General features: G+C 46.5%; 1 protein-coding gene across 2 annotated transcripts in view; it reads left to right on the top strand.

Annotated features, from left to right (window-relative positions):
* Positions 1–27434, top strand: part of LOC126536478 (sodium- and chloride-dependent glycine transporter 1-like) — a 142230-nt gene that overhangs the window by 85354 nt on the left and 29442 nt on the right. For both annotated transcript variants that reach the window (XM_050183456.3, XM_050183457.3), the window contains exons 2-9: positions 17752–17962; positions 19446–19580; positions 20713–20856; positions 22123–22276; positions 22830–22962; positions 23589–23723; positions 24194–24297; positions 27342–27434. The exon at positions 27342–27434 is cut by the window's right edge and continues 145 nt beyond it. In XM_050183456.3, coding sequence (XP_050039413.1) covers positions 17752–17962; positions 19446–19580; positions 20713–20856; positions 22123–22276; positions 22830–22962; positions 23589–23723; positions 24194–24297; positions 27342–27434 — 1109 coding nt within the window. The remainder of the gene's footprint in view (positions 1–17751; positions 17963–19445; positions 19581–20712; positions 20857–22122; positions 22277–22829; positions 22963–23588; positions 23724–24193; positions 24298–27341) is intronic.

The following is a 27434-nucleotide window of genomic DNA, read 5'->3' as shown; positions in this document are numbered from 1 at the left end:
AAGCTGCCAGTTTGCGTCCCTTTCTGCGTCGCTAGGGCCATCCTCTTGTTGACTGCAGCTTGCGATGCGCTTACAAATGATGGTACGCTGAACGGTATATCTGTACATTTTACGTTCCTTCACATCGGTGGTGCATGAGCGCAGTAATTTCCCGCAAGCCTCCCAAGGCTTTATACATCTACGGCCAGTCTTTTTCCTCCTCCTCTTGATTCCGTGCCTTGGCCTGGTATATGAAACAGCCGGGTTAAACGTGAACGAAAAATTTTGCTGCGGAGATAATTACTTGCACTGCAGAATATACTTTGAACGCATGCTCGTCGATTGTGAATAAATAGAGTGCTGGTCTGTCAGAATACATCAACAATTTGAATGCCTTCGGGATATCATGGCCTGAAGGAACACAGCAGGCGTAGGCGGAAAATTCTCCTTCCTATTCGTTATGCAGTTATGACTAGTGAAATGTCTGCTTAAAATGTCTGCTTTACGGCTCTAGAAGGAAGGAAGGAAGAAAGGAAGAAAGGATAAAACATGTTCAGTCTCCGTGGGCAAGGATAAGTACCAGTCTGTAGTAAGCGTAATGTAAGTGCCTGAGCCCTGTTTAGTTTAGGATGCGGCAAACTGTAAACCCTGCGATTAAGAAGGTAATACTTCGTGATTTCATTGTATGTGGAAGGGGAGTCTCTGTACTCGGGGAGTACCGCCACGTCGTTGCGCGGGGCAGAGCGGAGGGTAAGATCTCGCGCTTCCTCATGAGCGAACTCACTGAGATTCGGAGGGGCTCCCTCGATCCCAAGGTGAGCAGGGAAACAACATAAGTAGTGTTGAGAGATCTCACATGTTTGCATAATTTTAAAAGCAACCTTAGCCACCGAGCCCTTCTCGAAGGCCCTAACAGCTGACTTTGAATCGCTATATACAAAAGGCCTGCGCCTGTCAACCAGGGCGAGCGCAATAGCCGCTTGCTCCGTGACTTCTGGCCTATCAGTCCGAACGGTAGCAGCGTTAACGACACTGCCCTCATTGTCCACGACAACTATGGTAAACACATTTCTCTCCTCGTTAAAAGAAGCATCGACGAAGCCAACCTTCTGATTCTCATCATGAATGAGTCTCAGTAGGCAAGCTCCCCTGGCCTTTCTTCTACCAACATTTCGCTCCGGATGCATGTTCCTGGGAACAGGCTTGACGTGATACCGATTACGGACCTTCAAGGGAATACCGACATGAAGCTGCGAAATCTACTCCTGAGGAACACCTAACTCTCTCAGAATCTGCCGACGCGTGCTAGTCGCAGAGAGACTCACCATCTGCGTCCTCTCCTGAGCATCTGCTATCTCATCCAAGGTGTTATGAATTCCCAGCTGGAGAAGTCGGTCGGTGCTGGTGCATATTGCACTCCCAACACTTTCTTCGTGATCTTCCTAATCTGCGTGTCAGGCTTCTCCTTCTCCGGTGGTTTCCACTTGTGCATGGCCGCCACATAAGTAAAGTGACACAATACAAATGCGTGCATAAGTCTAATCAGACTATCCTCCTTGAAGCCCGTCTGCCTGTTGGCCACCCTCTTCACTAGGCGTACCGCATTTTCTGTCTTGGCAATGATCTTCTGGATCGTCAGCGTGTTGGCGCCGTTCGATTCAGTAATCATCCCCAGAACCCTGATCTTATCAACCCTAGGTATGAGATCGCCATTTCTTGTACGAAGCTGAAAGCTCAGCTGGTCCGCGGGGATCCATCCCCTTGGCTTGGGTAACAGCAAGAGCTCCGACTTGGAGGGGAGCACCTTAACCCCGTCGGGTCCAAATAATTCTCAATTACATCTACTGCATCCTGCAGAACACTTTCGATATAGCCCTCACTACCACCGGGACACCATATGGTCACGTCATCTGCATACATGGTGTGCCTGATCCCCTCAATCTCCAAGAGCTTCTTGGTCAATCCGACCATGGCCAGATTGAACAATGTGGGCGAGAGGAATGCTCCTGTCTCCAAGATATAACGACTTTGACTCCTACCTTGAAGGTTGCGGAGCTCTAGAAGGAACGCGCACCGTTTCAAGAAGCGCCACTTCTCATACTACTTTGAGGCTGATTTTCGAATCAATGCTCGCATTTGGCGTTGACAAACTTGTTATGTATAATGTTAGGGTGTTTTGCGCTGTATAAAACTTTACATATATTCCCTTTCTGGTTCCTGCTGCACTGCAGTGGACTGTTGCGTTGCGGATCGCTCCCGAAAGGTTTCCTTTTCTGGCAGTGTGACGAGGAGTGTGAAGACTCGGAGCATGCAAATGTGTCTGATCGCCTCGTGCCTTTACAAGCTGCCGTACAACTGCTCGTGCCGTACAACAGCATGCCGTGGTGAAATCTCCGACTCACGCATATGACGCGCACCTTTACACGCTTTTCTAACTCATCACGCGCACTCCCACTGCGGCGCTCTCTTCCTGGCATCATTTTTCTCTTCTTTTTTTCCCCCTCTGAAGTCAGTCCACGCTCCAAGCATATTGCGCGGCTCGATCGGCGTTCTTAACCGGCTGGCCATGCCACGATTATCCAATGCGCCTTTACGGGCGTGAACGGGTGTTCGCATCAACCGGGCTAAAAACGAAAAAAGAAAGAAAACAACTGAAACGCCAACTGTGACCTGAAACGCATAACGGGCATGTCTTACAAGAACACTGCTCGATCGTGCCCCCGCAAGTGCGACAGCCCCGAGCACATATCGCCGGCTCACATAAAGCCAACCATATGCGCAGCACAAAAAAAAGAAACGACAAAGAGAGTAAGGGGGAGAGGAAGAGAGAGAGCTAAGGTCCGAGCACATGTACACGAGGCGCCTATACACACCGAGTCGCTCGCGCGCGCACACCACAGTACACGCTCTCTCACGGTGACCGCCGACGCCGCCATAAAGCGCGCTATCTGCTCTTTACGAGCCCGCAGGGCAGCACGATTCGCGGTTGCATATTGAGCGGACGTCGTTGCGTACCGACGTAAATGGCAGCGAGAAGCAGAGAGGTGTACGTGAGCGCGTTGCGATCTCGCTGCCTCCATCGCCACCGAGCAGCGCTTTGTACTTCTCCTTTGCTTGCAGTTTCCTGCGCGCCGTTCTGGTTGTCGGGAGACGAACCGCCCTGAGATCGTTCCCACCTTCTCGATCGCCTTTTTCTTCCTCGGCGCGGAGCTCGTCTTTTTCTCCACGGAGGGGAAGGAGACCTGCGGGAAGCAGCGGTGATTCAGGCGAACCAATTCTCTCCGTTCGGTTCGCTTTCATTTCGCGAAAAAATTTCGTTTGCCCCCTTTCCTGAGCGGGTCGTTTTCACTCGCCATGTCCCCGAAGAGGTGCAATCGAATCTCCGCAATCATACTTCAATAAAAGTATGGCCGGCTCGTTTTATTTCTTTCCGTCTCCTTCCTGCAGTATACTTTAAGGTCCAAAGAAAACTAAAGAAAAAAAAGAGGGGGGGGGGGGTCGAAGCAAATAATAATCTTCACACTTTCGCATCTACCAGTATTTCCACATCTCTTTATTTTTTTTTGTCTTTGTTTGTCTCGTTTTTTAATAACACTGTAGATTTTTCCTCATCATAGAAGTGAGTGAAGCCCATTTTATTTTGTCCGATGATATAGCCTCGCCGTCGTTTCTCCTGGCTTTTTCGCACCTTTCTTCATCGCCTTATGCTCGCTCAGTGAAAACGTCAAGATTCGCTCTTTATCGAATTTTCAATCCCATTACGACAGAGAAGTGGTTTCTTTTTATTTGATAATTGTCTATGCTGTAGTTTCATTTTATGCAGTTAAACATACAAAAAGAAAAAAAGAGAAATGTTTGCAGATCCCACGCAATGTGGGAATCAATGTAAGCGAAGCTTTTTGTGCTGTTTGCGTTCATTGACGGTATTATTTATTGACGTTCATTGACGGTATGCGACAGTCGTGATGTGATGTTAAATGTTACCTTGCCTGCACCACTTTGTGTTTTTCCACGTAGTACACAGAACACAGAGATACGTGTCATTCATTCACTCATGACTTGACTAAAGACAGCCCCAGTGAGCAACGCTTTCTGATGACTCATCTTGTTTCTCCCGTGTCATGTTAGGTGAACTGCCACGAGTGCAGAGGGGTAAAATTAATCACCCGTTTCCTGACTGCGTCGGTACGGGATTCGGTTATACCCATTCCTTGCTTCCTGTCTCTCTCTCTATTACGTTCCCCCTACATCGTCCCTGTACTGTTGTTATTGTTGCGCTTGAGCACGGAGGCAAGCGCAGCAGCTCATGAAATGGTTTTGCGTAGTGGGGGGGGGGGATAGGTTGCGCCTAACCACGGCGCCTAGAGGGCACTGTTGCGTCCACCAGGAAGCTTCAGAAAGCATTTCGCCGACCCCCAGAGCTCGTCAGAGGGCATCGTGTCCCCGCTCAACCGACACGTCGTTGACGTCGCCTATCTCGTCTCCCACTTCTACCTAAGTCCCATCTGGCCTTGCAGGTTAGTCTGCAGTTTCCACATTTCTTTTAAGGGGGAGTCACGGATAATTGCAAATGTAAATAGACTAATGTGGGGACACCCAGGGAGTTACAGAGGGCATCGGGCACATACCACGCGATGGAAAGGTCCATGCGAGTTTTTCGTGTCGACTTTCCTCTCTGTCACGCTCCTGACACGCTCTGATCCCCCCCCCCCCCATCTACGCGGCGTGAAAGAAAACAGCAGCAGCGCAAAAGTCGAAGGAAGAGGCAAGAAAGGTTCGCTTTAAAAGGAAAGGAAACTGGAAGACAGCAGCCGCCAAACGCTATTACTTGTAGAGGATTACAAAGTGATACTTTCAGTCATGCTCTTTCACTTATCGCTACAAGCAAGTGAAGGACAGTACTGGTCCAGGCCAACAATACTAGTTCAGACCATCTCTTCCGAGCAGCCACTGACTGAAATGGTTTTTCACGCATATCGCAGCTACAAAAGGCCACAGAAGTGCTGCTGCGATATTTGAAAGCTACTGGATTGAGTCAGCGTCTATGATCCGGACTGGGTGACCGAACGATATCCCCAGTAGACTTTCTCTTCTTCTTTTATTCTTCCCGTCCCCTTTTCCCTTTCCCCAGTGAAGGGTAGCCAACCAGGCTCAGTCTTGGTTAACCTCCCTACCTTTCCTTTATCATTTGCTCTCTCTCTCTCTCACTATTTTGCCGTGCCATCAGTTGCCCGGAGTTATTCACGAGCGCTGTCATTACTAATTTTCCAACTTAGAAATTGTGTTTACAGCAAATTATCATGATTTCATTTCATTAATATGTAACGTTATATAGACTGCTTCTTTTCTACTTGAAGGCCTGTGTTTGTTGTACTATAGTCCTTGCATGTAAATGCACATAACTGTCTCAACTTTACTAATTGAGCATGGATGCACTTGCATTGCATTAAATGTACTAGCACTGTATCGATGTAATCGACCCCTTCTGTTTACCACAATCCGCCACCGAAGGTGTCTTTAAGGCAACAATATGAATGAAGTGAAAATATACATACAATTAATGCAAGTGTCCGCAAGTTTAGAAAAAGGAGAAACCGCAAAAGCAGAAACATAAAAGTGAAACAGCGCATTTGGAACTCTTCGGACACCTTTAGGGAAACATATGTAAGGTCCGTCGGGGTCCTTAACATCGGATGTCTAGCCCGTGCCATTACCGCGAAAAGAGTGCCAAGAAGACACAAGAAGAAGCCTGTCTAAAAGAAAAGCCCATTGCGAGCAAGAGCGCTCGCCCGTTTCTGAAAACCGCCCTCCTAAAGGCCGCGTGTCAATGGCGATCCCTATGATCTCGCCCGTAAGCTGACCTAGTTCCCGGGCACAAAAGCGTGACTCTGGTCGTGCCCTGGTTTTCTTTGTCTTCTTATTCTCGTTGCGTGTTCTCTATCGGCGCGAACCCTGCTTCCCTACCGTGGCTCTCCCCTTTTCCCGCCGTGTCATCGAGTCGTCTCGCCTTTGTTTTTTTTTTTACCCTATCCATTCCCTTGTGCTTTCTCTGCTTGTTCGTTTTATTCCGTCTCATTCGTTTATACCCAGCCCTTCGACACGTATCCCGTCGGGTGTGTCTGCGAACCGGGCAAATGGTGGAACGTATAAAGGGGCGAGCACAAAGTCGAAGGGATAAAAAGGGACGGAAGGGCAACGCATTACGCGAGGAGTCTGGGGAGGTGTCCTTGCCTTACGGCCCTTCTGCAAAGGAGGCCACCGACTGCGCGACGCCTGCAGTCGGTCGTCGATGATGATTTATAGAAGGCTGCGTACCGAACGAGCAACGGAGTGAAATGAAAGGAGGAGGAATGGAAAGGGAAGCGCCGTCGCTCGAGTTCAACTGCGTTAACATTAGAACGCTTTTAACGATGCTGCGCGTCGCGTGCGTGCGTGTGTCGACCGGCGCCGTATGGTTCGGCCGTTGCTTTTTTTTTTTTTTTTGTCACGCTTGCTATAGAAAGGATGTCCCACGCAGTCCCAAGTGCCGCGTCTCTACCGACGCTTTCGCGCTCGTGTTGAGGAATAACGCTTCTCTTTTCTTAATTATTTTTTTGCGCACCGGGGTATCCGTCATGATTAGGAAAAGAGAGACGGGATTGGCTGGTGGCTTACAGCGATCGACTTCGATGCGCCGTTCCCTGCGATGTCCGCACGATTATGCTGGATGTTGCCTCTGCCCTGCGATACTTGTACTCGCGAAGTAAAATGAATGATGCAGGCATAATATCTGTGTGCCGTCTAAAAAAGAAAAGAAAAAAAAAAAACGGAGGAGTCATTCTACTCGGTGAAGGTGGATTACCAACGAAGCTGTAGCACGTCACACAGCATTATACAAGGGTAAATGTATTTATTTTCATCATTTGGTAAGGGCAGTGACGGTGGCTTTGGGATTACTGTGATATACAGTGTGTCCGTAAAGTCGTGGTGCACTTTCGACCGGTCACAGGAAATTAAAAAAAATTAAATTATGGGGTTTTACGTGCCAAAACCACTTTCTGATTATGAGGCACGCCGTAGTGGAGGACTCCGGAAACTTCGACCACCTGGGGTTCTTTAACGTGCACCTAAATCTAAGTACACGGGTGTTTTCGCATTTCGCCCCCATCGAAATGCGGCCGCCGTGGCCGGGATTCGATCCCGCGACCTCGTGCTCAGCAGCCCAACACTATAGCCACTGAGCAACCCCGGCGGGTTGTCACAGGAAATCAACGAAATATGATATACATGTGAAATCTTCACCAAATGAAAGAACTCTCCAAGTTTCATACCTGTTCAGTGCAGCTTCTTGTGGCCTCCATTTGTAGCCCTACACACATCTAAACCATATTCAAGTTCTTCCCACACACGGTTAAAGACGGCGGGTGTAGGAAGGAAGGAAAAAGTGGAGAAGGAAGGCAGGGAGGTTAACCAGTTTTGCCTAACCGGTTTGCTACCCTACACATGGGAGGGGGATGGGGGGGATGAAAGATGGGGAGAAGAGATAGAGGGCACATAACACGGCACACACATCGTTGGTTACAGTCTGTCACTCTTGTGTGGTACGTGACATCACTGTCACAGTCGCTTGTCCAAGCCCGTATCCTTCATAAACCGAAGTAGTCCCTTCGTCGCCTTCAGCTGCGATGTCTTCAGTCGGCGATATGTGAAAATGGTTGCAACTGACAACGGCGGGTGTAACAGAGTGAATAACCTCTGTGATTCTGTTTTAAATAATTAAATGGTGGCGCTTCCTTGTACACGCGACGATATGACGTTGCACTTTGGTCCCGGATTCGAATTTAGCAAGCCATAGAACACACTGAACTTTCTTCTGTACCGCCCACATCTCAATTGGCGTGGGCGTGGGCTGATCCACCGCTGCGCAGTTCGTGGTGCTGCATTATCACCTGTGTGCGCACAGCCTTGCACATCATACTATGGAAACTTGGACAGCTTTCCTTTTATTTGGTGAACATCTCATATTACTATCTTGTTTTGTTCTTTTTCTCTGACTAGTTAAAGGTGCACCTTGACTTTACGGATACACTGTACACTGATCGATCGGTTGCAACCTTCGACAGAACCTTGGTGAAATTTAAATCTGTACACGGCCGTTATTCAATGCTTGAGTGATTTGGATTGGTGCGCCACTTCGAACCAAACTTTTCTAGCACAAACTAAGTGAAGCATTTCTTGTATGGTTTTGAAATGTCTGCGTTGAAGTCTCTAACGATGATCACAGGGGCACCATCATCACGACTAAGCTATGCAGTGAGTGGTCTCTCGATATCACACATGGGTGTGCCTGGAGATATATGCGCAGTGGATATCACAATTCCGTCTTTCGTTTCTACGGTACAGACATCCATCCCCACAGTCGCTGGCGTTGTCCTCTTGCGAGTCCATATGTACATACATTTTGTAGCCATGAGAGAGAGAGAAAGAATAAACATGTTTATTACATAAATGAAGCTTTCGAGAGGCGTCCTCATTTCAGAATGCCTTGAGCTCGGGCTGCATCATGGGCCGTCGCAATAAGCCGTTGCTGATCCGCGAGGTCGGAGCTGTCCAAGGGTCTTCAGTTTGGAGCTGTGAGCCATTGCATTTTTTTTCAGTTCACTTACGTCGCGGCCATGCACAACTGGCAAAGATCGGAGCAGGATAAGCTCAACGCAATAATCAGGAAGGCAATCAAGAGAGCTATCGGCCTCCCCATATACACTCACACGGAACGCTTACTTCAACTTGGCATGCATAACACGCTAGAGGAAATAGCGGAAGCACAGGAGAGGGCCCAGTTCGTCAGGCTATCTACCACACAAGCTGGAAGACACATCCTACAGGAGCTGGGCGGTCCCCCCACAGTAATCAAAACAAAGTTCTGCAGCATCCCTCGAGAGCAGCGGGACCGCATCACTCTCACCTCGATCCCACGAAACGTCCATCCAGAACACAACGTGGGAAGACGTCGGGCGCGTGCGAAGGTTCTCCTGGAAAAGGCTCGTGAACGGGCTTCGGAGAACAGTTTCGTAGACGCGGTGCGCTACGCCGACGGACAGGCCTTCGCTGTAGTTAGCGTAGATCATGAAAGGCAAATAACGAACGCAATCTCGATTCGGACGAAGTCCTCTGAGATCGCAGAGCAGGCTGCAATAGCGATGGCCTTATTGGATGACAAGAGGACATCAACCTACAGTGACTCGATATCAGCTGTTAGGGCATTTGCCAAAGGAACCATATCAGAGCTGGCCCTAGGGCTACTAGGAAGCAAGGAGATCAAGCCACACACATTGATCTGGTTTCCAGCCCACATGGGACAGATCGAGGTTGCCCCGCCCAACCTCAATGAGTCGTCACACGGAGCTGCGCGAGGGATCATCAACCGGGCAGCGTGACGCTGGGGGTACTGACAATCGGGACATGTAATACATGTAACCCTAGTCATACATAGCTTCGCTGTAAAATGGCGGAGCGGTATGCAAGAATAGTTTGTTCCATGCGATGCTACTATCGTCTGGGTGTGTAGAGAACGCTAATGGCTTTAATGTACCGCGCCTTTTTTGGGCAGGCATACTGTACTGTAGTATGCCTGCAACGGGCAGGCATACTGTACATTTACTCTAGCTCAGTATTGGCAAACGTTCTAGTCACTGGGTTTAGAGAAGGACTTTAACAAAAAATACAACTGTTACGTTTACCAAAGCCTTCTAATGTAATTCTGTAAACATGGTAAATACATATGAATACATCACTGTTCATAAATAGTGTCCATCTCACGTTACATGGCTATTTCTCTGTCGGCTCGTTCGAAAGCAGCGCTGTTGGCTGAATAGGCAAAGCTCTAAGCTAAAATCTTCATGGTAAATATTTTCAGTGAGGATAAAGAAGACACAGACTGCTCTAGAAGAAAGTCCATGCTTGCATTGACAAACAGCTCTACAGACAAAGAGAGAACTGCATCGGACGTACAAAAGTCTGAAAGCAAACCGTATACTTTTACTTTCGGAGTTCAGAATAATGCGAAAATGATGAACAGCGATAAAAATGAGCGCATTACTGCATGATGTTCTATTGCAAGCGCGCACTAATCTCAGGGCACCATCAACGGAAATATTGTTTGAGGTTCAAACAACATTAACCGCCAGTCACCTAATACGACTCTGTATTTCACATCACGGACTGTCATACGAGGCACACACCCTCACTCATGGCACCCATAATTATCATTAGTCATCGTACCATGAAAGAAAGTGACCGAACGCGTCCACCGGTTAAAAGCTGCCTTGGCTCTTGTATTTTTTACACCATTGTACACCAGTATACACTAGTACCAATGTGTACTGAAATAGATACTCGCAGCAACTCGTTTATCGAAACGAGTAGTTGAGTGTGTTTACATCAAAATGTGTAGCTCTCACCAAAGCACAAGAACATGTTTCTTTCTTTCTCTCTTTAGCGTTTACTTTCGTTTTGAATGCGAGCAACTGAATATATGTAACTTTGAACTGGCAGATGCCGATGTAATTTTCTTAAGGTTGCTTCCAAAATATAGCGTCGACTATTAGGGTTTCAGCCATAATCAGTGGCTTCAACTAAAGGTCTGTGGCTAATTTTTCGAGCTTGGCGACACTCCATAAAACATCAAAACGATAGCGTAAAAGCGTAAAAGCTTTTTTTTGTGTGTGTGTGAACAGGGGTGAGGTTCACAAAAAAAAAATGCTTTTACGCTTTTACGCTATCGTTGTTTGTAAGAGACAATTCCATAGAATGCTGACGCTGGACATGTTATTAGCGAAGACGGCTTGCCAATGCCAGAGAGCACTTGCAAACACTTAAGGCTTTCTGAATGCGGGGCGGAAATACAGAGCTTTTAGGACAAAATAATCAGTCTTTCCGTGCCTGCAATTTGCTCTTACGAACAATGCTAGCGTCAGATGCTTTCGTGAATACGGGTACATGTTTATTTCTTACCTACCTAAGGCTTCACAGAACGTAAATAATTATGCGGATACCACCCCATATGGAATCGACGTAATTCGAAACACTGTCGATCGTCTGCGAAGCATGTATAAACGTATGTTTCCAGTTTCCAGTCGCGTTTTATTGATTTCACCTATCTTCCGTTATATTTGCTGCCATGCCTCAGGTGTCTTCCGTTACGTGTTTTCTGTTTACGCTGCCCTCACGCTTTCATCATCGATTACCACTCGCGCTTTGATGGTGCCTAGTCTCCACTGTAGGTATGTTCATCACGTACGCATGTATAGTTCATATGTGATGTACATCTAATAATGCGCGTATGACCTGTGTATGCAATTGGGTCCTTCGCTGTACAATTCGTTCCTCGCTTTGCCGTTCAACTAACACACTTGTGCTTACCTTCAGTCGCTCTTATGTCGAGATTCCTGCTGTTCCGACGTCGTCGCCGATACTCACCGCTTTCTTTTCGAATGTCTTCCGCTGTTTCGAGGACATCACCTATACTCGTTTACGTCAAGCTTCGTTTCTTCTTGCGAACCAAGTATAAGGTTTTTCCGACGTCATCACAGCCGCTCACCGGCTCTCTGCCTGATTACTTTGCTCTGTAGGCGACGTTACAGGCTCACGCCCGTCTTTGCATGTGCAGCGCAGCCTCTCTTTCGCGATGCTTCTTCGCCTCTTCTAGAAGTAAGCACATTGGAGCCATAAGTGCCAGTACAGCTGCTTACCATAGAACCAGTGACAAATGTCACCGGCGGAAAATCTGGCACCAGTCTCTACAATATCTGCAAGTATATAGCGATTCAGTCAGCATGAAACGGACTGTCATCTCGTGGATCTGACTAAACTTCGTCTTTTTGACTTGAAACGGTTTTGAGGCTTTGCAATGTGATCATTTTCAACAAAATATTGCATTATAGGTACAACAATTCGTAATGATTGTGCACTTTCACAAGGACCAATTGCCTTGATGCATTTAAAAAAATTATGATTGATTGGACATTTGCGAAGACAAAGCGTAAGAAATAACGCCGCAAGAACGTTTGAAGCCATAAGCATAAAGATTAGAGAAAGTCATGTTATTATTCATTGTTCCCGTGCTAGCCGAACTATCCCAGGGCCAGAGGTCCCTATGGCAATATTTGTAAGAAATTATATGGCTGCTCCCTCCCTCCCAATATTTATGGGTGCGCACTCTCTGCCAATAACAAAACGAACACTTCATCTGCGTTTACCCAGCGATTCTTGCAAATGTTCAAGTCAGAACCTCACTCTCTGCTGTTTGTTGTGTTGCTCTGCTGTCGAAGAACCTCGCTGGAACCCCATCGCAAGAACACACAAAGAATATCAAGGGACTTGAACACAAATCCGGTGTTTCCCCTAATATTAGCGGAGAGTGTGCGGGACGTCGTTCGCCGAGTGTTGCGTCGGTTTACGCACGTGTCGCTTTCCGGGCAATGTGCGCCACCATACGCGAGTGCACAATAGCCCGACAACGTAACGGACTATAGAGTGAGCTAAATGTAGACATGCCGCGGGTTCGCTTGCTGATGTTTACGGGCCTCCGAAACAAGCTGTGATAGCGAATTGTGCCGCCTCGGAATGTTGCGTCCAAATTTTCATTTCCTTAATTATCTTACTTACGCTTGCCATTTCTTTAATTCCCTTTTTCGCAGCATAAAACCGGGGTTCTTTTTGTTTTCTGTCAACCTTCTCGCAGTCCGGTTGTTTCTTTTCTACCTCTTCTCTCTCTCTCCCTCTCTCTGGTACGCCACTTACACCGTCTCCTTGAAAAACTGGAGAAAGAACAGAATCGATTATGAGACACCTACTAGGCAAAAATCTCCGGTGTTTCCCCTAATATTAGCGGAGAGTGTGCGGGACGTCGTTCGCCGAGTGTTGCGTCGGTTCGCGCAAGTGTCGCTTTCCGGGCACTGTGCGCAACCTGGCGGCGGGGAGCGCACGCGAGGCGAGACAGAAGACAGCTACCCGCGAAGTAAAGGAGTGAGGCATCGAATGCTTCGCATGAAATGTCAGCGGAGAACACACGACCGTGGCGGTTATCTTCAGCCACTGTGGCGTAATGGGCAATGAACATGCCGGCGCAGCAGCACGATCTGCACATGAGGAGGGCTTGCAAGACTCCATTCCATTCTCAAGAACAAACGCTGCAACGAAAATTCGTGTTCTTGCAAATGAAGCCATCAAAGCTTTATGGAACACACCAAGCTTAAAGCATACACGTCTACACCGACTGGACCCATCCCTTCGACTTCGACCACCATCTGGACTCTCTCGACTCGAAACAGCAGTACTTTGTCGACTGTGGCTTGGTGTCGCCTACACAAGATCCTTCGCCTTCCGAGTCGGTATGTACGACAGCGCGGCTTGCAGACACTGCGGCGGCGAGGAGACTATCGAACACGTGCTTTGCCACTGTCCTCAATACAGCGCGCACCGGCTTTCACTAGCGACCGCGTTGGCTCGCCTTGACGACAGGCCACTTTCAGAACAGTCAGTTTTGGAATGCCGACGTGAACTGTCGTCGCAGCAAAAGTCTGTCAAGGCTTTGTTGACTTTTCTACGTGACAGTGGCCTATTAGAAAGACTATAATGACCCCTTTTCGTCCCATTTCAAATTTTTTTCTCGCTCTTTTATTTTTGTCACGCTCTTCTTTCCGTCTTTACTTCCCCTTTCCCTTCCCCTAGTGCAGGGTAGCAAACCGGAGGTTTTAAGTCTGGTTAACCTGCCTGCCTTTCTCTCATTTGCATCTCTCTCTCTCTCTCTTCACTGACCCATGCAAGTTAGCTAAACTCAGTGATATCGGCGATACACTTGATAACAGTACAGAACGCTTTAACAAACGAAGGAAATTGGATTTGCGGATTTGCGGTCATGTGCCATCGCTCAAAGCACAACTCTTAAACGGTGCTCTTGGGTAAATTTCGTTTCACTTGGTCACGCTGAAGCTGATAATCATTTCGCTATGATAACACCTCTCTACATAAGCCTGTCTCAAAAAAAAGAAAGAAAGAAATGAAGTGGTATTCTAGTCGTGAATCACAATCCTTCATTTCATTCGTTCGCTTCTTTTTCTATTCCTCCGTTTAGAGCGCAGCTCGACGCTCAACGTTCTTGCGTTGAGCGTCGGCGTGCCTCGGCTTCGTACCACGTAAGCGAGCGAACGAGCATACCGAAAGATGAATGGGAACACGGAGCACAGCGGGAGGTGAACAAAGAGAGCGCGAGGAGGAAAGTGGAAGAAGAGTGAAGGGCAAACAGCCTGCGCATGCGCTGAGTTGCCGGCGGCCATCGCATCCGCAGCCGCGTGGGCGATCTCTGCGCGTCCGAGGAGAGGGAGCCAGGGTGGCGTGAGGTCTGTAGGGCTACGCTCGTCCGCGGTACCAGCGTGTGTGTGACGGGGATCACTGCTCCTGCAAGGGGTCATGGCAAGCGGCTACGAGTAAGGCTCGTTTTGACGCTACGTTGGGTGTTGTCACCGCTGACACTGGTGGCACGATTTCCCCGCGACGATGGGCCGCTCTCATCGTTGGTGGGACAAAAGCGGCAGAAGAAAAGCGTAGTGCCGCGCAAGATAGGCTGTGCGGTGATGGTAACTACGATAGGCGCCATAGTAGCACCCGTCATCTGTATGGAAACAAAGCGCTGCATGAGCGGAGGTCTGTCTGCAGGGGCTGCTGTGAATCGCGCCTACGCGTCACCCACGCACTGCTTCTCGCGATTTCCTGATTAGCGAGGCAGTCACGCCACACTTCCATCCGTTTGCAATGTGCCGCACAAGACAGATTTTCCGCGCCAGCTACGCTACTCACAGCGTTCACTTCCTTATATAAACAGTGTACCAATGTAATCATAGTACAAAATATTGACGCGCGAAATGAAAACACGCATGAGCTACGTTCAAATTACTCATTAGGGAGTATCGTAATCAATGGTGAATTTTTTCATTCGTTTATTTGTATGACGTTCGAAATACGAGAAGTAATCTGCACATGCGCTTGTTATGCCTGATTGCTCTGTCTATGCGGTGACATGCTGTATATACGACTATTAAGAGGTCATTCCTCATGTGTGGATAATATGTACGGATATATGTACGGTTGTTAAGGACAATTAATTTGAATAAATACTCTAGCGTGAGGCGACAAAACGCGTTCAAACAGGGCTTCCCGAGTGCAGAGAGACCCGAGTGTACACTAGCGCGTCAACATAACGGAGTATGTAGTGATCTAAGTGTAGACATACCTCGGGTTCGCTTGCTAATGTTTCCGGGCCTCCGAAACTGGCTGTGATAACGAATTGTGCCTTCTCGGAATATTGTGTCCAAATTCCCGTTTCTTATCTTTCTTACTTGCCATTTCTTTAAATTCCTTTTCCGCAGTATGAAACCGGGCTTCTTTTCTTTTTCTGGCAACCTCCTCGCAGTCTGGTTGTTTCTTTTCTCTCTCTTTTTCTCTCTCTCTCGTACGCCACTCACACCGTCTCCTTGAAAAACTGGAGAAAAATACCAGAATCGATATTGAGTCATCTACTAGGCAAAAATCTTCGATTTCCTTTCTTTCAGTTATCTTCTTTTTTTAAGCCAGTGTCGGTTTTTATCATACTGTACAACTGCATGCTATCATGAATAAATGCGAGGGACTAGAAATGCATGTTGTTAAAATGGGCGCACTTTTCTTTTCCATCTCTTTTCTATACGTGACTCCAATTGTGACTATTTGCAGCTTGACAGCTAAATCGATCCTTGCTGTAGAACAGTATGTAAACATACGCGTTGGGCACGATCCGTTTCACAAAAGCCATGGTTCTAATGTCCCGTTTTCTTTCCTGGTTCCGTTCCGGAAAGCATGAGTTATAGCAGCCGTAAATATTGATATGTCGATGCAGGAAGTGTTCTTCGCACCTGGTGAGTTGTTGTTTTTCGTTGAACCGCGTCTATGTTTTACTTACAAAGTGGTTTTTTTTTTGCCAAAGTGTGTTTAGTTTGCCGTTCCTCATTTCTTATGCCTACCATTTCCCCTCGATGTCCACGGATTCGTTTTACATCCTCTTAAGAACAGTGTCATGTTGCCTAATAAGTTCCTAAACACCGACATTTACTTTCATGACAGCTGCATATCTAGGCATATTATCAGGTGCACCAGAGGGAACAAAAATGATGGAAACAGAGTTTTAAAATTAATTACTCGTTTGTGCATCATCGTTATCTCTAGTGTTCTTTCTCGTTCTTTCTTTTCTTTATCATTTTTAAACTTCATTTAAGGCTATTTTTAAGGCTTTATTTAAGGCCAGTTAAGGTCAGTTGCCTACAAAGTATTTACTAAGGTAATCGCAAATATAATCAGGTACACCTTAGACTTCTGTCAACCAAAGGACCAGGCAGGATTCCGTAAAGGCTACTCAGCAATAGGTCATATTCACACTATCAATCAGGTGATAGAGAAATGTGCGTAATATAACCAACCCTTATATATAGCTTTCATTGATTACGAGAAAGCGTTTGATTCAGTCGATACCTCAGCAGTCATGGAGGCATTAAGAATCAAGGTGTAGACGAGCGGTATGTAAAAATGCTGAAAGATATCTATAGCGGCTTCACAGCCACCGTAGTCCTCCATAAAGAAAGCAACAAAATCCCCATAAAGAAAGGCGTCAGACAGGGAGATACGATCTCTCCAATGCTATTCACAGCATGTTTACAGGAGGTATTCAGAGACCTGTATTGCGAAGAATTGGAGATAAGAGTTAACGAAGAATGCCTTAGTAACTTGCGATTCACTGATGATATTGCCTTGCTTAGTAACTCAGGGGACCAACTGCAATACATGCTCACTGACCTGGAGAGGCAAAGCAAAAGGGGGGGTCTAAAATTAATCTGCAGAAAACTAAAGTAATGTTTAACAGTTTCGGAAGAGAACAGCAATTTACGATAGGTAGTGAGGCACTGGAAGTGGTAAGACAATACATCTGCTTAGGGCAGGTAGTGACCGCGGATCCGGATCATGAGACTGAAATAATCAGAAGAATAAGAACGGGCTGGGGTGCGTTTGGCAGGCATTCTCACATCATGAACGGCAGGTTGCCAATATCCATCAAGAGAAAAGTGTATAACAGCTGTGTCTTACCAGTAATCACGTCCGGGCAGAAACCTGGAGGCTTACGAAAAGGTTTCTACTTCAATTGAGGGCGATGCAACGAGCTAGGGAAAGAAGAATGATGGGTGTAACGTTAAGGGATCACTTATAATTTTCTTTTATTTGTTTTCTTAAGGATGTCATTGTTTTAAATTCGCTGAGTCAGAAGCATTTCGATGTTCCTAATAAACATAGGGCATAGTTCGCTAGACAAGGGAAGTGCAAAGGAAGGTTATTAAAGTAATTGATTGACTGCTGGGCTTTTGCGTGCCAAAATCACGATATGATCATGAGGCACGCCGTAATGGGAGACACTGACGTTTTGCAATTGTTTGCGCATTCGTCACGTCTTTCTTCTCACTGTTTCTCTATTGCCCTTTTCCAGTTAACGCCTTTCCCTTCCCTCTTTTCTCGCTTTCTCTCTTTCTCCTCGCGATCTTGCATTTATGATATCGGCTGACTTGTGTCCCGCCTAGAAATCCTCTGCGGGCAGCCTTTTTGACTGCAGCTCCTTCTTGAAAGTTGGGTCTCGATGTCATACTACGTAGGCACCCAAGACCTTTACCGATGTGCCATTATGGTCACTGACTGCCAACTTATCTCCTCACGCCGCAGAATGACATGGAGCAGGAGTTTCCACGGGTCAGCTCCCAGGTGCCCTTGTCCCCGCGGGGAGGCGAGGACGAGGAGCGGGTCTCGGACGGCGAGTACGTCGAGCGCGGCACTTGGACCGGCCGCTTCGACTTCATACTATCCCTGCTGGGTTACTCGGTCGGCCTCGGAAACGTCTGGAGGTTTCCATACCTCGTCTACAGCAACGGAGGCGGTGAGCGAGCACGCGATCATGCACGCGCCGACGAGCGAATGAGCGAGCGTACGATTAAAACTCCGAACGGATGCTGACATGACAGTTTCGACTATTAATTCGCGTTGAATGAAGGTTCTAAAGCGGTAAACCACAGCAAAAATAGCGATGGGCCTCATAGCTTCGTAAATAACTTATAACGGCTTTCCTAAAGACGACTTCGATTTTGTTTCGTTCGGTTTCGTGGCTTGTCTGCTGTGCTGCTACATCGGCCCTCACAATGAGCAGCATCCGAGTCGACCAGGCGAGCCGGAACGATAGTCAAAACGTCGCAATGTCTAGCTCCCACATGCTGTCTTGTGACGTCACGTAACAATGTACTCCAGGAAAGCGAAACCAAAACCGGCTCTAGGAAAGCTGTTATAATAAATTGTTTAGGTAGCTATGAGGCCCGTCACTATTTCGTTTTAGGGCTTAGAGGTCCACGAATTTCATTTAGGTCAAGAAACGGGAATCGAAAATATCATGTCAGCACCCCTTCAACGGACGCTTAGGAGCAATATGTAAAGCCAAAAGAGTTGGCAGAATACCAGTGTGGTAACAGGGGCTTCTTGATACTTCCCGAGAAGAAAGAAACAACAACAAGAACAACAAAAAAAAACACGCCCTGTGCGTCTTGTATCTTTCAGCGTCTTCTTTTGTTTGGTGGATCAAGTTCGCTTCTCTATTACGAAATAAGCTCGTGTTCTCGTGTTATTCTCGCAACTTGCCCGGATGTTCGCGTTTGAGTGCGCGGATAACCGCTCTGGCTTTTGGCTCAAGGTTACTTGAAAGTCGCCGATGACGAAAGCTAAGAGCACTTCATGCTTAAACAAAAATATATGTTGAGCCACAGTGATTTCCTTCGATAGGGGCTTACCGCATACACGAGTGACAATCAATACTTTCGTGCCGTTGTCACGCACGGGAATTGCTATCTTTTCATGCGTGGTACGAATCGTCGAAAGAAATACAAAGGGGAGGGGGGGGTCTCTTCAATTTAGACGAGCTCTCGAGCCGGTAAAAGGACACATAAGCGGAGATAAGGATAAGTGAACTCCCTGGTATATGTTTTTTCTCCTTGGGTATATATCTGTTGCATTGCTGTGCGAACGAGAAGCCACACACGACGACAATCCGACAGGCCTGCGCTTAATGCTATTCCGCATCCCATCTCAACATTGTTTTGTGATGCGGAAGGATACTCACCGATTCGGTCCACGCTATTTTGCAAGGCGCGCGACCTTGACCGCATCGTCTTCGATGCGCACGAGGAGACACTTCCTCTGGCTCTTCGTGCGTCATTCTGATAGGGCGAAGGGGATGAGACTGTGGCGGCGCGGGCGTTGATGCGCGCATTTCTTCGAGAGTGCCCGTGTCCCCAGAGAGAGCGATAGGGAAGGACTTGATGACCTACCGCCACAGCGTATCTATTTCTTGTATCTTTTTTTTTTCGCTGTTGCAGGGGCCTTCCTGATCCCGTTCTTTGTGATGATGATCCTTGCGGGACTTCCGCTCATGTTCATGGAGCTGTCCTTCGGGCAGTACTCTAGTCTGGGGCCCATCGCCATCTTTGAGCGCTTCTGCCCTCTCTTCCATGGTACGCGGTGCATCGTTTATGTCTAGCGCCAGTGGTGACGATGACTCGTTCATTGTGCTGTTTGCTTATTTTTTTCGTTTATTTTCTTCTCTATTATTTTCTGTTTGCCTTTTGTATTAAACGCATAGCTTCATATTTTGTCTTGCTGCCGCCCTGCTCCGTTGCTCCCTTTGACGAGCTGTGCAGGCCGTTTTGAATTCCTGCAAACTCAGGGTTCCTGGTTGGAGAAGGTGCGCTGATTAGTTATTGCATGTTTCGGCCAGCGCTAAGCCTAATGCGCTTGCGCAACGTACACGCTTCTGACCAAGTAATTTGCTGCTGGTGCATGCAGGCCGTGTCAGTGGTTACTAAGCGGTACTGTAAGACAACTTTCTTGATAATTATTCAAGGTTACAGTGCTTGAAGACTCTTTCTACGTGCGAACAATCGGCGCACAACGTCACCGCTATACAATATAAGGTACAACGGAACATTGTGTCGGACATTGTTGTTGTATCAGTAGCTACCTTGTACGTGTTGCATGCAATAAGACAAAGTTCGAAAATACTTGTTCGGCGTGAGACGTAATCGGATATGAAACTGATTTTGCACCTAAGGAATAGTGATCTAACTGCACGTATATCTCTACTGCATAAGTGTGTTGTTTCAGTTTCAATCTATTTAGCTAACTTAGTGGAGATTGCACATCAACACCAAAATATGCAGGAGTTCCCAGAGCATAGAGCTGTATGGAGACTTATTGTCCGTAAATATCAGCACATTGATTGCAATTCGGCCTATTGCATTTAGCTCCCCGAACAATGCGAGTAGGTCCTACTTCACCACCTATTCTTTTCATAAGCTGCAAATAACACTGCTGCTTGCTGTACGCCTTTAGCAAGAAAGTGCCCTGATCTAGTGGCTATAACATAGTCATGTGTAAACTGGAGAAAAAAGCTCCGCTTGGCTGCTTATGCTCCAGAGTGCATGAGTAGTTTAAGCAGCTTTCTTAATAAGCAGTGTACTCCCTTCGCATTGCACTAGATCGAGGTTAAATTATTTTGGGGCATGGGTAACAAGTGTTACTCGCCTTCGCAGGTAGAAATCTGCTGTGACGCAATGTTCAACAGCTGTTTCCACGTTTACATTGCAGGTCTAGGCTACGGTATGGTGATTGTGTCCGGCATCGTTATGCTCTACTACAACCTGATCATCGCCTGGACGCTGTTCTATATGTTCGCATCCTGGTCCAAAACGCTGCCTTGGGAGAAATGCGACCCGGAGTGGTGCACTCCAGGTATGACAGTTTCGTTAGCACTTGCTGGAGGTGGGAGGGGGGGAGGGGCGAAAGTAATGTGTGAAAACAGTCAACCGTAATGCCAGCCATGTATTGCGACATCGCCTATGTTTGAAACGTCAAGGTGCGAAAAGAGGGAACAAGAAGAAGAAATTACACGTGCTCTTGGTGCATTCCGTTGATCACGTTATGAGACAGAATTTTGTACACCCGCTACTCGTGTGTATAGGTAGTCTGTGGCACACGTGTAGTTCACATTGTACAGCAACATTTGTTTTCGCATTGGCATGATTAGGGAAACATGTTCAATCGGGGCACACGCAAGATCCATGCTCGAGTTATGAACACCCTCTGAATAATGTTGCCCGACAGAAAACAAAAAAAAGATAAAGATAGTTCAGGGTTAAAGTGATCTCTACTCAAAGCCTGCGTTTGCAACGTAGCATCCACTGGCTTTTAACAAGGTTCCCCTGCGATAAACAGCAACAAATGTTCATTAAACAACACACCTCGTGTTCCATGAAACAACAATTCAAGCCGCAAGCTAATTCTACACTTCTGTGAGTACGAGTATAAGACCTCTAATCGAAAAAAAGGAGCTTTCTTTTCAAGGTGCTTCGCGGCATTCTTTTTTATAAACGTACATTACTGTTAAATAACTTTCTTCGTGGCGTTAAGTTAGGGTAGCAATGTTCTGTCATTTTCTCCATAAAAAGGTTCTGTCGGGGTCTTGCTGATTTGCACGACTACAACAAGCTTTCAACTTTGTAGTTCCTTGTTTACTGACTGGCTTATATTTTTATATTGTTAAGACTTGCACGTTTTATGTGAACTCACCGAAGATTGTCAAGGAGAGCGAGACAGAGAGGGTGTATAGAGTTCGAACGCCGACACGAATACCTCAGCATTGCTATCGTGAGCCTTCGTCACTGTGTATAGGGGCCTTGCCGAAGAGACAGGCTAAACACAGTGCAGTCAAAACATGGCACACTGATGTATGTGCTTTGGCGCGTGGTCCGTTAAAATTTGAGTTAAGGAAACACCGCCGAGACGCGAAAATACCGCGCCTGCCTGAAGCTACGGGTATCCGCCCGCAGCAGTGCATGTGTGTCCGAAACTGGCGTCCAACTTGTCTTGCGTTTTTCTGGCTTTCTTTCTTGTCCTTGCGAGCTCTTGTTCGGTAACGAATGTGATGTCAGTGTCGCGGAATACGAGGTTTTGATCAAGCTGCCACTTGATGTCTCCGCGTTTGGTTGTTATTCTCAGCCTGTTATCAGTACGAAGACGCCGACGCGTGCTTTAGGACCAACGGATCCTATTACAACCAGACCTGCTTCAACCAAAGTATGGCCCAAGAACTGAATATATCAGCCCTTGTAAAGAACATGGCAAAGCGAACGCCATCGGCTGAATACTTCAGGTAAGGCATAAATACCCTCTAGAAAAATTTTAAAAGAAGGAAAGGCTGGGGCGCCTTTTTGAGTGTACGTTAAACAACACCGGGTGAACTCAATTGTTTCAGAACCCTAGATCATAGCCTCTCAAATAGCGGTACTGTTGACTTGTGGAGTACTACCTAACCTTTAGCCATAGGGATCTTCGTTAAGCACAAAAATTAAAAAAGGAAAACTGGAGTAACTGTAGGGGAAAAAATGCAAGGAAGGGATAAGGACGTGATCGCCAAAGGCAAGGCAGATGCAACTTTATTAGATGAAGTAGATAGTGCTTGATTACGATATGGTAGCACGTAAGTAGTTTACGAAGACTACATGGCTACTTCTTGCCACACCGATTCAGAGAGTATGCCGCTAGATATCACCACCGTCATCGTTATACCCCAATCAGTCAATCAAATCTCGCACAGTCATAAGGTCCGAAACGAAGTAATTGCAAACACACTACTTCAAGAGTTCCAGCAACTAGCAATCGACGCCCTTACTCTCTGGCATGCTTAACTTGTCCCACCTTTGCAGGTTCTTCGTGCTCGGCGAATCTCCCAGTATACGAGAAACGGGCGAGATACGGTGGCCTTTGGCCTTGTGCTTGCTACTTGCCTGGATCATTGTCTTCCTATGCCTCTGCAAAGGCGTCCAGTCCTCGGGAAAAGTGAGCGCGCGCTCTTACCCAATCTCTTGTCTTTTTCCCGTTCCTATAGCGTTTGTTTAGAGCTCAAGAGTCGCCATGTTGTAGCTGTACCAAAATGAACTCAAGAGCGCCCCGTTATCAGAGTTCAACGGTCATATTCAGTCATATCTAAAGACAAGCGATCACGTTGCCTCACCCGCATGAGTGACTTTTGGTTCTTCGAGTCTAACCGCGTTCAATTTTCTATCAAACACATCGCATTTCTCTTTCTGCCGTCTTTATATTTCGGCTTCCCTTTGTTCCTTGTCAGTTTTATGGTAAAGAGAGAGTGATTGTAGAGATGAAGAGGCGCTGTTTTCTGCAACCCTTCAGGGAGCGTGGCTCAGCGCCTTGGCGAAGGGAAGGGGGCCATAAATAGACAGCAATTTTATGTACTGCCTGATTTTACGCTTTTTTCCTTTTGTTTCATCGTTATTCTACACATTGTTCTGAGACGCATACCACAGTGTTTTGAGACTCCTTCAGCGCAACGTTAAACCTTGATATCGCCTTCAATGCTTCGCGTTCGGGCGAAACTACCACTTTTCTTTCGTTCTTCCAAATATTGTTCCTAATTCTAACTTTCTCTTTTTTTTTTTTTTGCGCAGGTGGTGTACTTTACTGCCCTTTTTCCCTACGTGGTGCTGGTGATATTGTTTTTCCGTGGTGTTACTTTGCCTGGTGCCTATGAGGGAATCATGTTCTACGTCACGCCCAACTGGAGGCTATTACTTACCCCGCAGGTAAGCGCAAACTTTGGGATTACCAACCGCATGGAAAATTCATAAGTGGATATAATGAACACTTGCATCTCTCTCTTTCTTTCCATACAATTTATTCACTAAAGAATGTTAGTTAAAGATGAGCTACATTGCATTCCTAAAGGGCCAAAGGCTAAACGTGGCAAGTTCCGAAAAAACTTTACTGAGCCGTAACGGCTTAAATATACATACATATATTGAAATCCATGAGGTCACATTGACATGCCGATGCTGAGGCTTGGGAGCAAAATTCAGAAAGTAGAACTTTGACCTACATTTCTTTTTCATCTAATCACCTATCTATCACCGTGAAATTCACGATAATAGTTTCTCAAAGGCTACTTTATCTACACAAACTTATTTCTTTTCTTCAGTGTCTCTTTATTCGTCTCTCTGTGCTGTTTCTGACGAAGACGAAGCGAAGTTTAACCGTGGTTGTTCTTTAATCTCAGGTCTGGGGAGATGCGGCGGTGCAGATATTTTTCGCTCTGAGTCCAGCCTGGGGAGGACTCATCACACTGTCGTCTTACAACAAGTTTCATAACGACTGCTACAAGTGAGTTTCAGCTTTCATTGATGCGTTGAGAAAAATTGAACTGCTCTCCGATTCGTGGCGCAATCAGGTGCTAGCGGAGTCCCTCGAGACATTCAGTTATTCCGCTACAACAGTGCAGGAAAACCCGTCGCAGCGTGATATTTCGGAGAGTATAGATCTACAAGCCACACTCACATTATTATAGGAACAAACAGAGCAAATGCCATTGTCGCCGCTACCACGGTAATGAACTCGCAATGGCAAACACTACCTACGGAGTAAAAATGACACCTGGGATGCAAATATCAAAGACGCCAAATGAAAACCGCGTATACCGCAACCAAAACTTAAAGGGAGAGAACAAACCTGGAAAATGTAAACGCCTCTCTCGACAGAACTTGAACAAGCGCAATAAAGTTCGGCGGAGGTCTGGCGCTGTGTGAAATAGAACGCGAACAAGGTTACAAGCCGGCGTGACTACAAGCACTCACAAGGGAATAAAAAAATAATAACAAAAAGAAAATAAGTCCCTATATTCACTCCTTCACGAACGGCGACATTCTCGTTGTTTTGAATGACTACTAGTCGCACATTATTCAAGCGAATACTCGCGCACGTCAATTTCCAGTGACACGTAAATAACCGATGCTACTCAGCGCTAAACGGTGGCCATGCACCCTGGTATACGTCGCTTTTCTTTTTTTTTTTTACTGAACTATTCGATCTTCCCTCCCTTCGTCACACGAATTTTAAGCTCGCGAGTCCTCTTCTATCAGCCTTGCAGTTTGCTTCCTACATATTCACCCACAGTGGTGTGACACTAATTTAATGCGAAAGCATTATATGCCACACTGAGCGAATATCCGTCGGTCGTAGCCGCCGTCACTCGAAGATCGTACCAAGAGTGACCGACGGTGCAATGAAAAAAAAACACGTGAAAAAAAAATGCTTGGATTGACGTCAAATTTCTCAGGAAGGTTCCTTTAAGCAAAGTAAACTAATGGCTTTGAGAAGAAAATTAGGTAAATTTCGGTCTTGGTGGGAAGCGAACCCGAGCCTCCGGGGTGCGACACGAGCACGGTTCCCCGACGTCATGGCGGCTCTACGGTACTCGCTGAATAAAGGTGGGGCCTAGTCCGTGCGTCATTGGGCACGTGACGGCGCAGCCAATGGAGAGGAGGTGGCGCCACGTCATGAGGGCATAACATGAGCGCGCTCAAGGCGTTCCGAGGTCTACAAACGGTATAATGCTCTCGGATTACCACGCGTAAGCATTCTAAGGTGTCCCTGCCTCATTTTCTTTTGTTGTTCTTGTTATAGTTCGTTCGCCAACTGGATGCTTATTTCTCTATTCGTGGCCCAATAAACGCACCGATCAAGAGGCTCGATTAGTAACTGTCTTTCTACATACGTGTGAGGACTTACATAGTACGCCCATTTACCGTGAACTTCTCGCAGCAAAATCACATTAGCAACCCTATGTTTGACAAGCTACTAATGCTCCCTTTTAATGGCGTATGCGAATTATACATGGATAAATGCGTTAGCAACATTGTAAAAAGAAAAAAAAGCTACCGTAATAATATTTATCTATACTTCGTGTACGGGCTCGTCTAACACCGCAGTAAATTATGGGCAAGTTTGTTGTATCAGGACGAGAATTACATGTACGCCAGATGTTGCTTAAATTTATTGGTTTAAAGCTATTTAACAACATACATACCAAATAAAATAAGGCATGGCAGAGAGGTATCACTTGGGTTACAAAAGAATATATATTTTTTCAGCATGTATCCATGCTTTAATTCTGAAATGTGAATTTTATGTGCACGCCTATGAATATGCACTACATGTGCTTAAATAGGCACTCTTGTTTCTACAAAACGTATTAGTATGTGTTCAGTGGTTTCATTTTTTCATTTTTGCAATGCAATTAGGTTAGCACTGTGAGCGAGCGAGCGTATGTACGCGTGTTCGCTGCACCTACTCCTACCCCCCCCCCCCTCATTTTTGTCGTCATCATACATGTTTTCTTGGATCTATTCATTTGTAGTTATCTAAGCATATACGCAATAGATTCGCTGAATGCTTAAAGGGACGCTAAAGGCTGATTCTAAGTCGACGTTGACTGTTTAAATACCATTGCAGTAACCTCGCAACGGTTGTTTCGTGCCAGAAAAGACCTAGTTTACGGGAAAATTGCATCTGGAGGGTCCGAATACCTTTGTCGCAATTCAAATCTCCCGCCGCCAAAACGGGGGAGTGGTGACGTTGCATACGCCATCACCACCCGACACCGCACCCGACAGACGGCGGTACCGAGCCAGGACAAAGGGGTGGATTCGCCGCTGCAGCTGCTTTTTAGTCAAGTGGCGTAGATCGTTCGAGCATATCGCGACATCACATGCAAGTTGAATTCTCTGCTACTTGCAGTTTGTGCGAGTTTCGCGAGCCAGTAAAACCACCGCAGCACTACTAGATAACGAAACCACTGAAACGCGGAAGCGGGGGCGGCGTGAAGTTGAGCGAAAACGGAACCTTTCGGCTGTCCACGTCGTTAATTTCAATGTAATTTCAAAGAGTTATTTTTTCTAAAAAGGATATAGAACTGGACAAGTAGCATTTTATTTCGACTGACAGTACAATGATGTTTTTTGCAACGAGTGGTTGAGTAATAGTCACAAAATTTAACTGAGGAGTGTTTTCGTCATCGGGCAAGTACTTGAATGTTCCAGAGGAGCCTCTAATCATGTCCTGCATTTACCTCAGTTTCTCGATTATTAAGGCTCTGTTCGCGAAATTATTGACGCCTTAGAGATTCTCGAGCACTATCTATCACTTTAGCTCGACTTAATATTTGCCTTTAGTGTCTATTTGAATCCTTGCCACTTTTTTTTTTGAGCGGCCTCTAGCTATTGGACTATAAGGCCGTTCAGTGTCTGCAGATATTTCTACTTCCATTTGTCAATGATCGCAAAAAAAAAAGCTTAAGTAAAAAAATAAAGCTGAAAGCTCTTTTGCTTTTTGCTGCAACCGCTAGGCAACATGTGACCTTACGTTTTCAGGGACTCCCTGATTGTGTCCGTGAGCAACGTGCTCACGAGCATCTTTGCCGGCTTCGTGATCTTCTCGGTGATCGGGTACCTGGCGCACGAGTT

Source organism: Dermacentor andersoni, chromosome 4 (assembly GCF_023375885.2).
Source record: "Dermacentor andersoni chromosome 4, qqDerAnde1_hic_scaffold, whole genome shotgun sequence".
Taxonomy (NCBI): Eukaryota; Metazoa; Arthropoda; class Arachnida; order Ixodida; family Ixodidae; genus Dermacentor; species Dermacentor andersoni.
The sequence above is the reverse complement of the archived record's forward strand: the minus strand, read 5'-3'. Positions and strand labels throughout refer to the sequence as shown.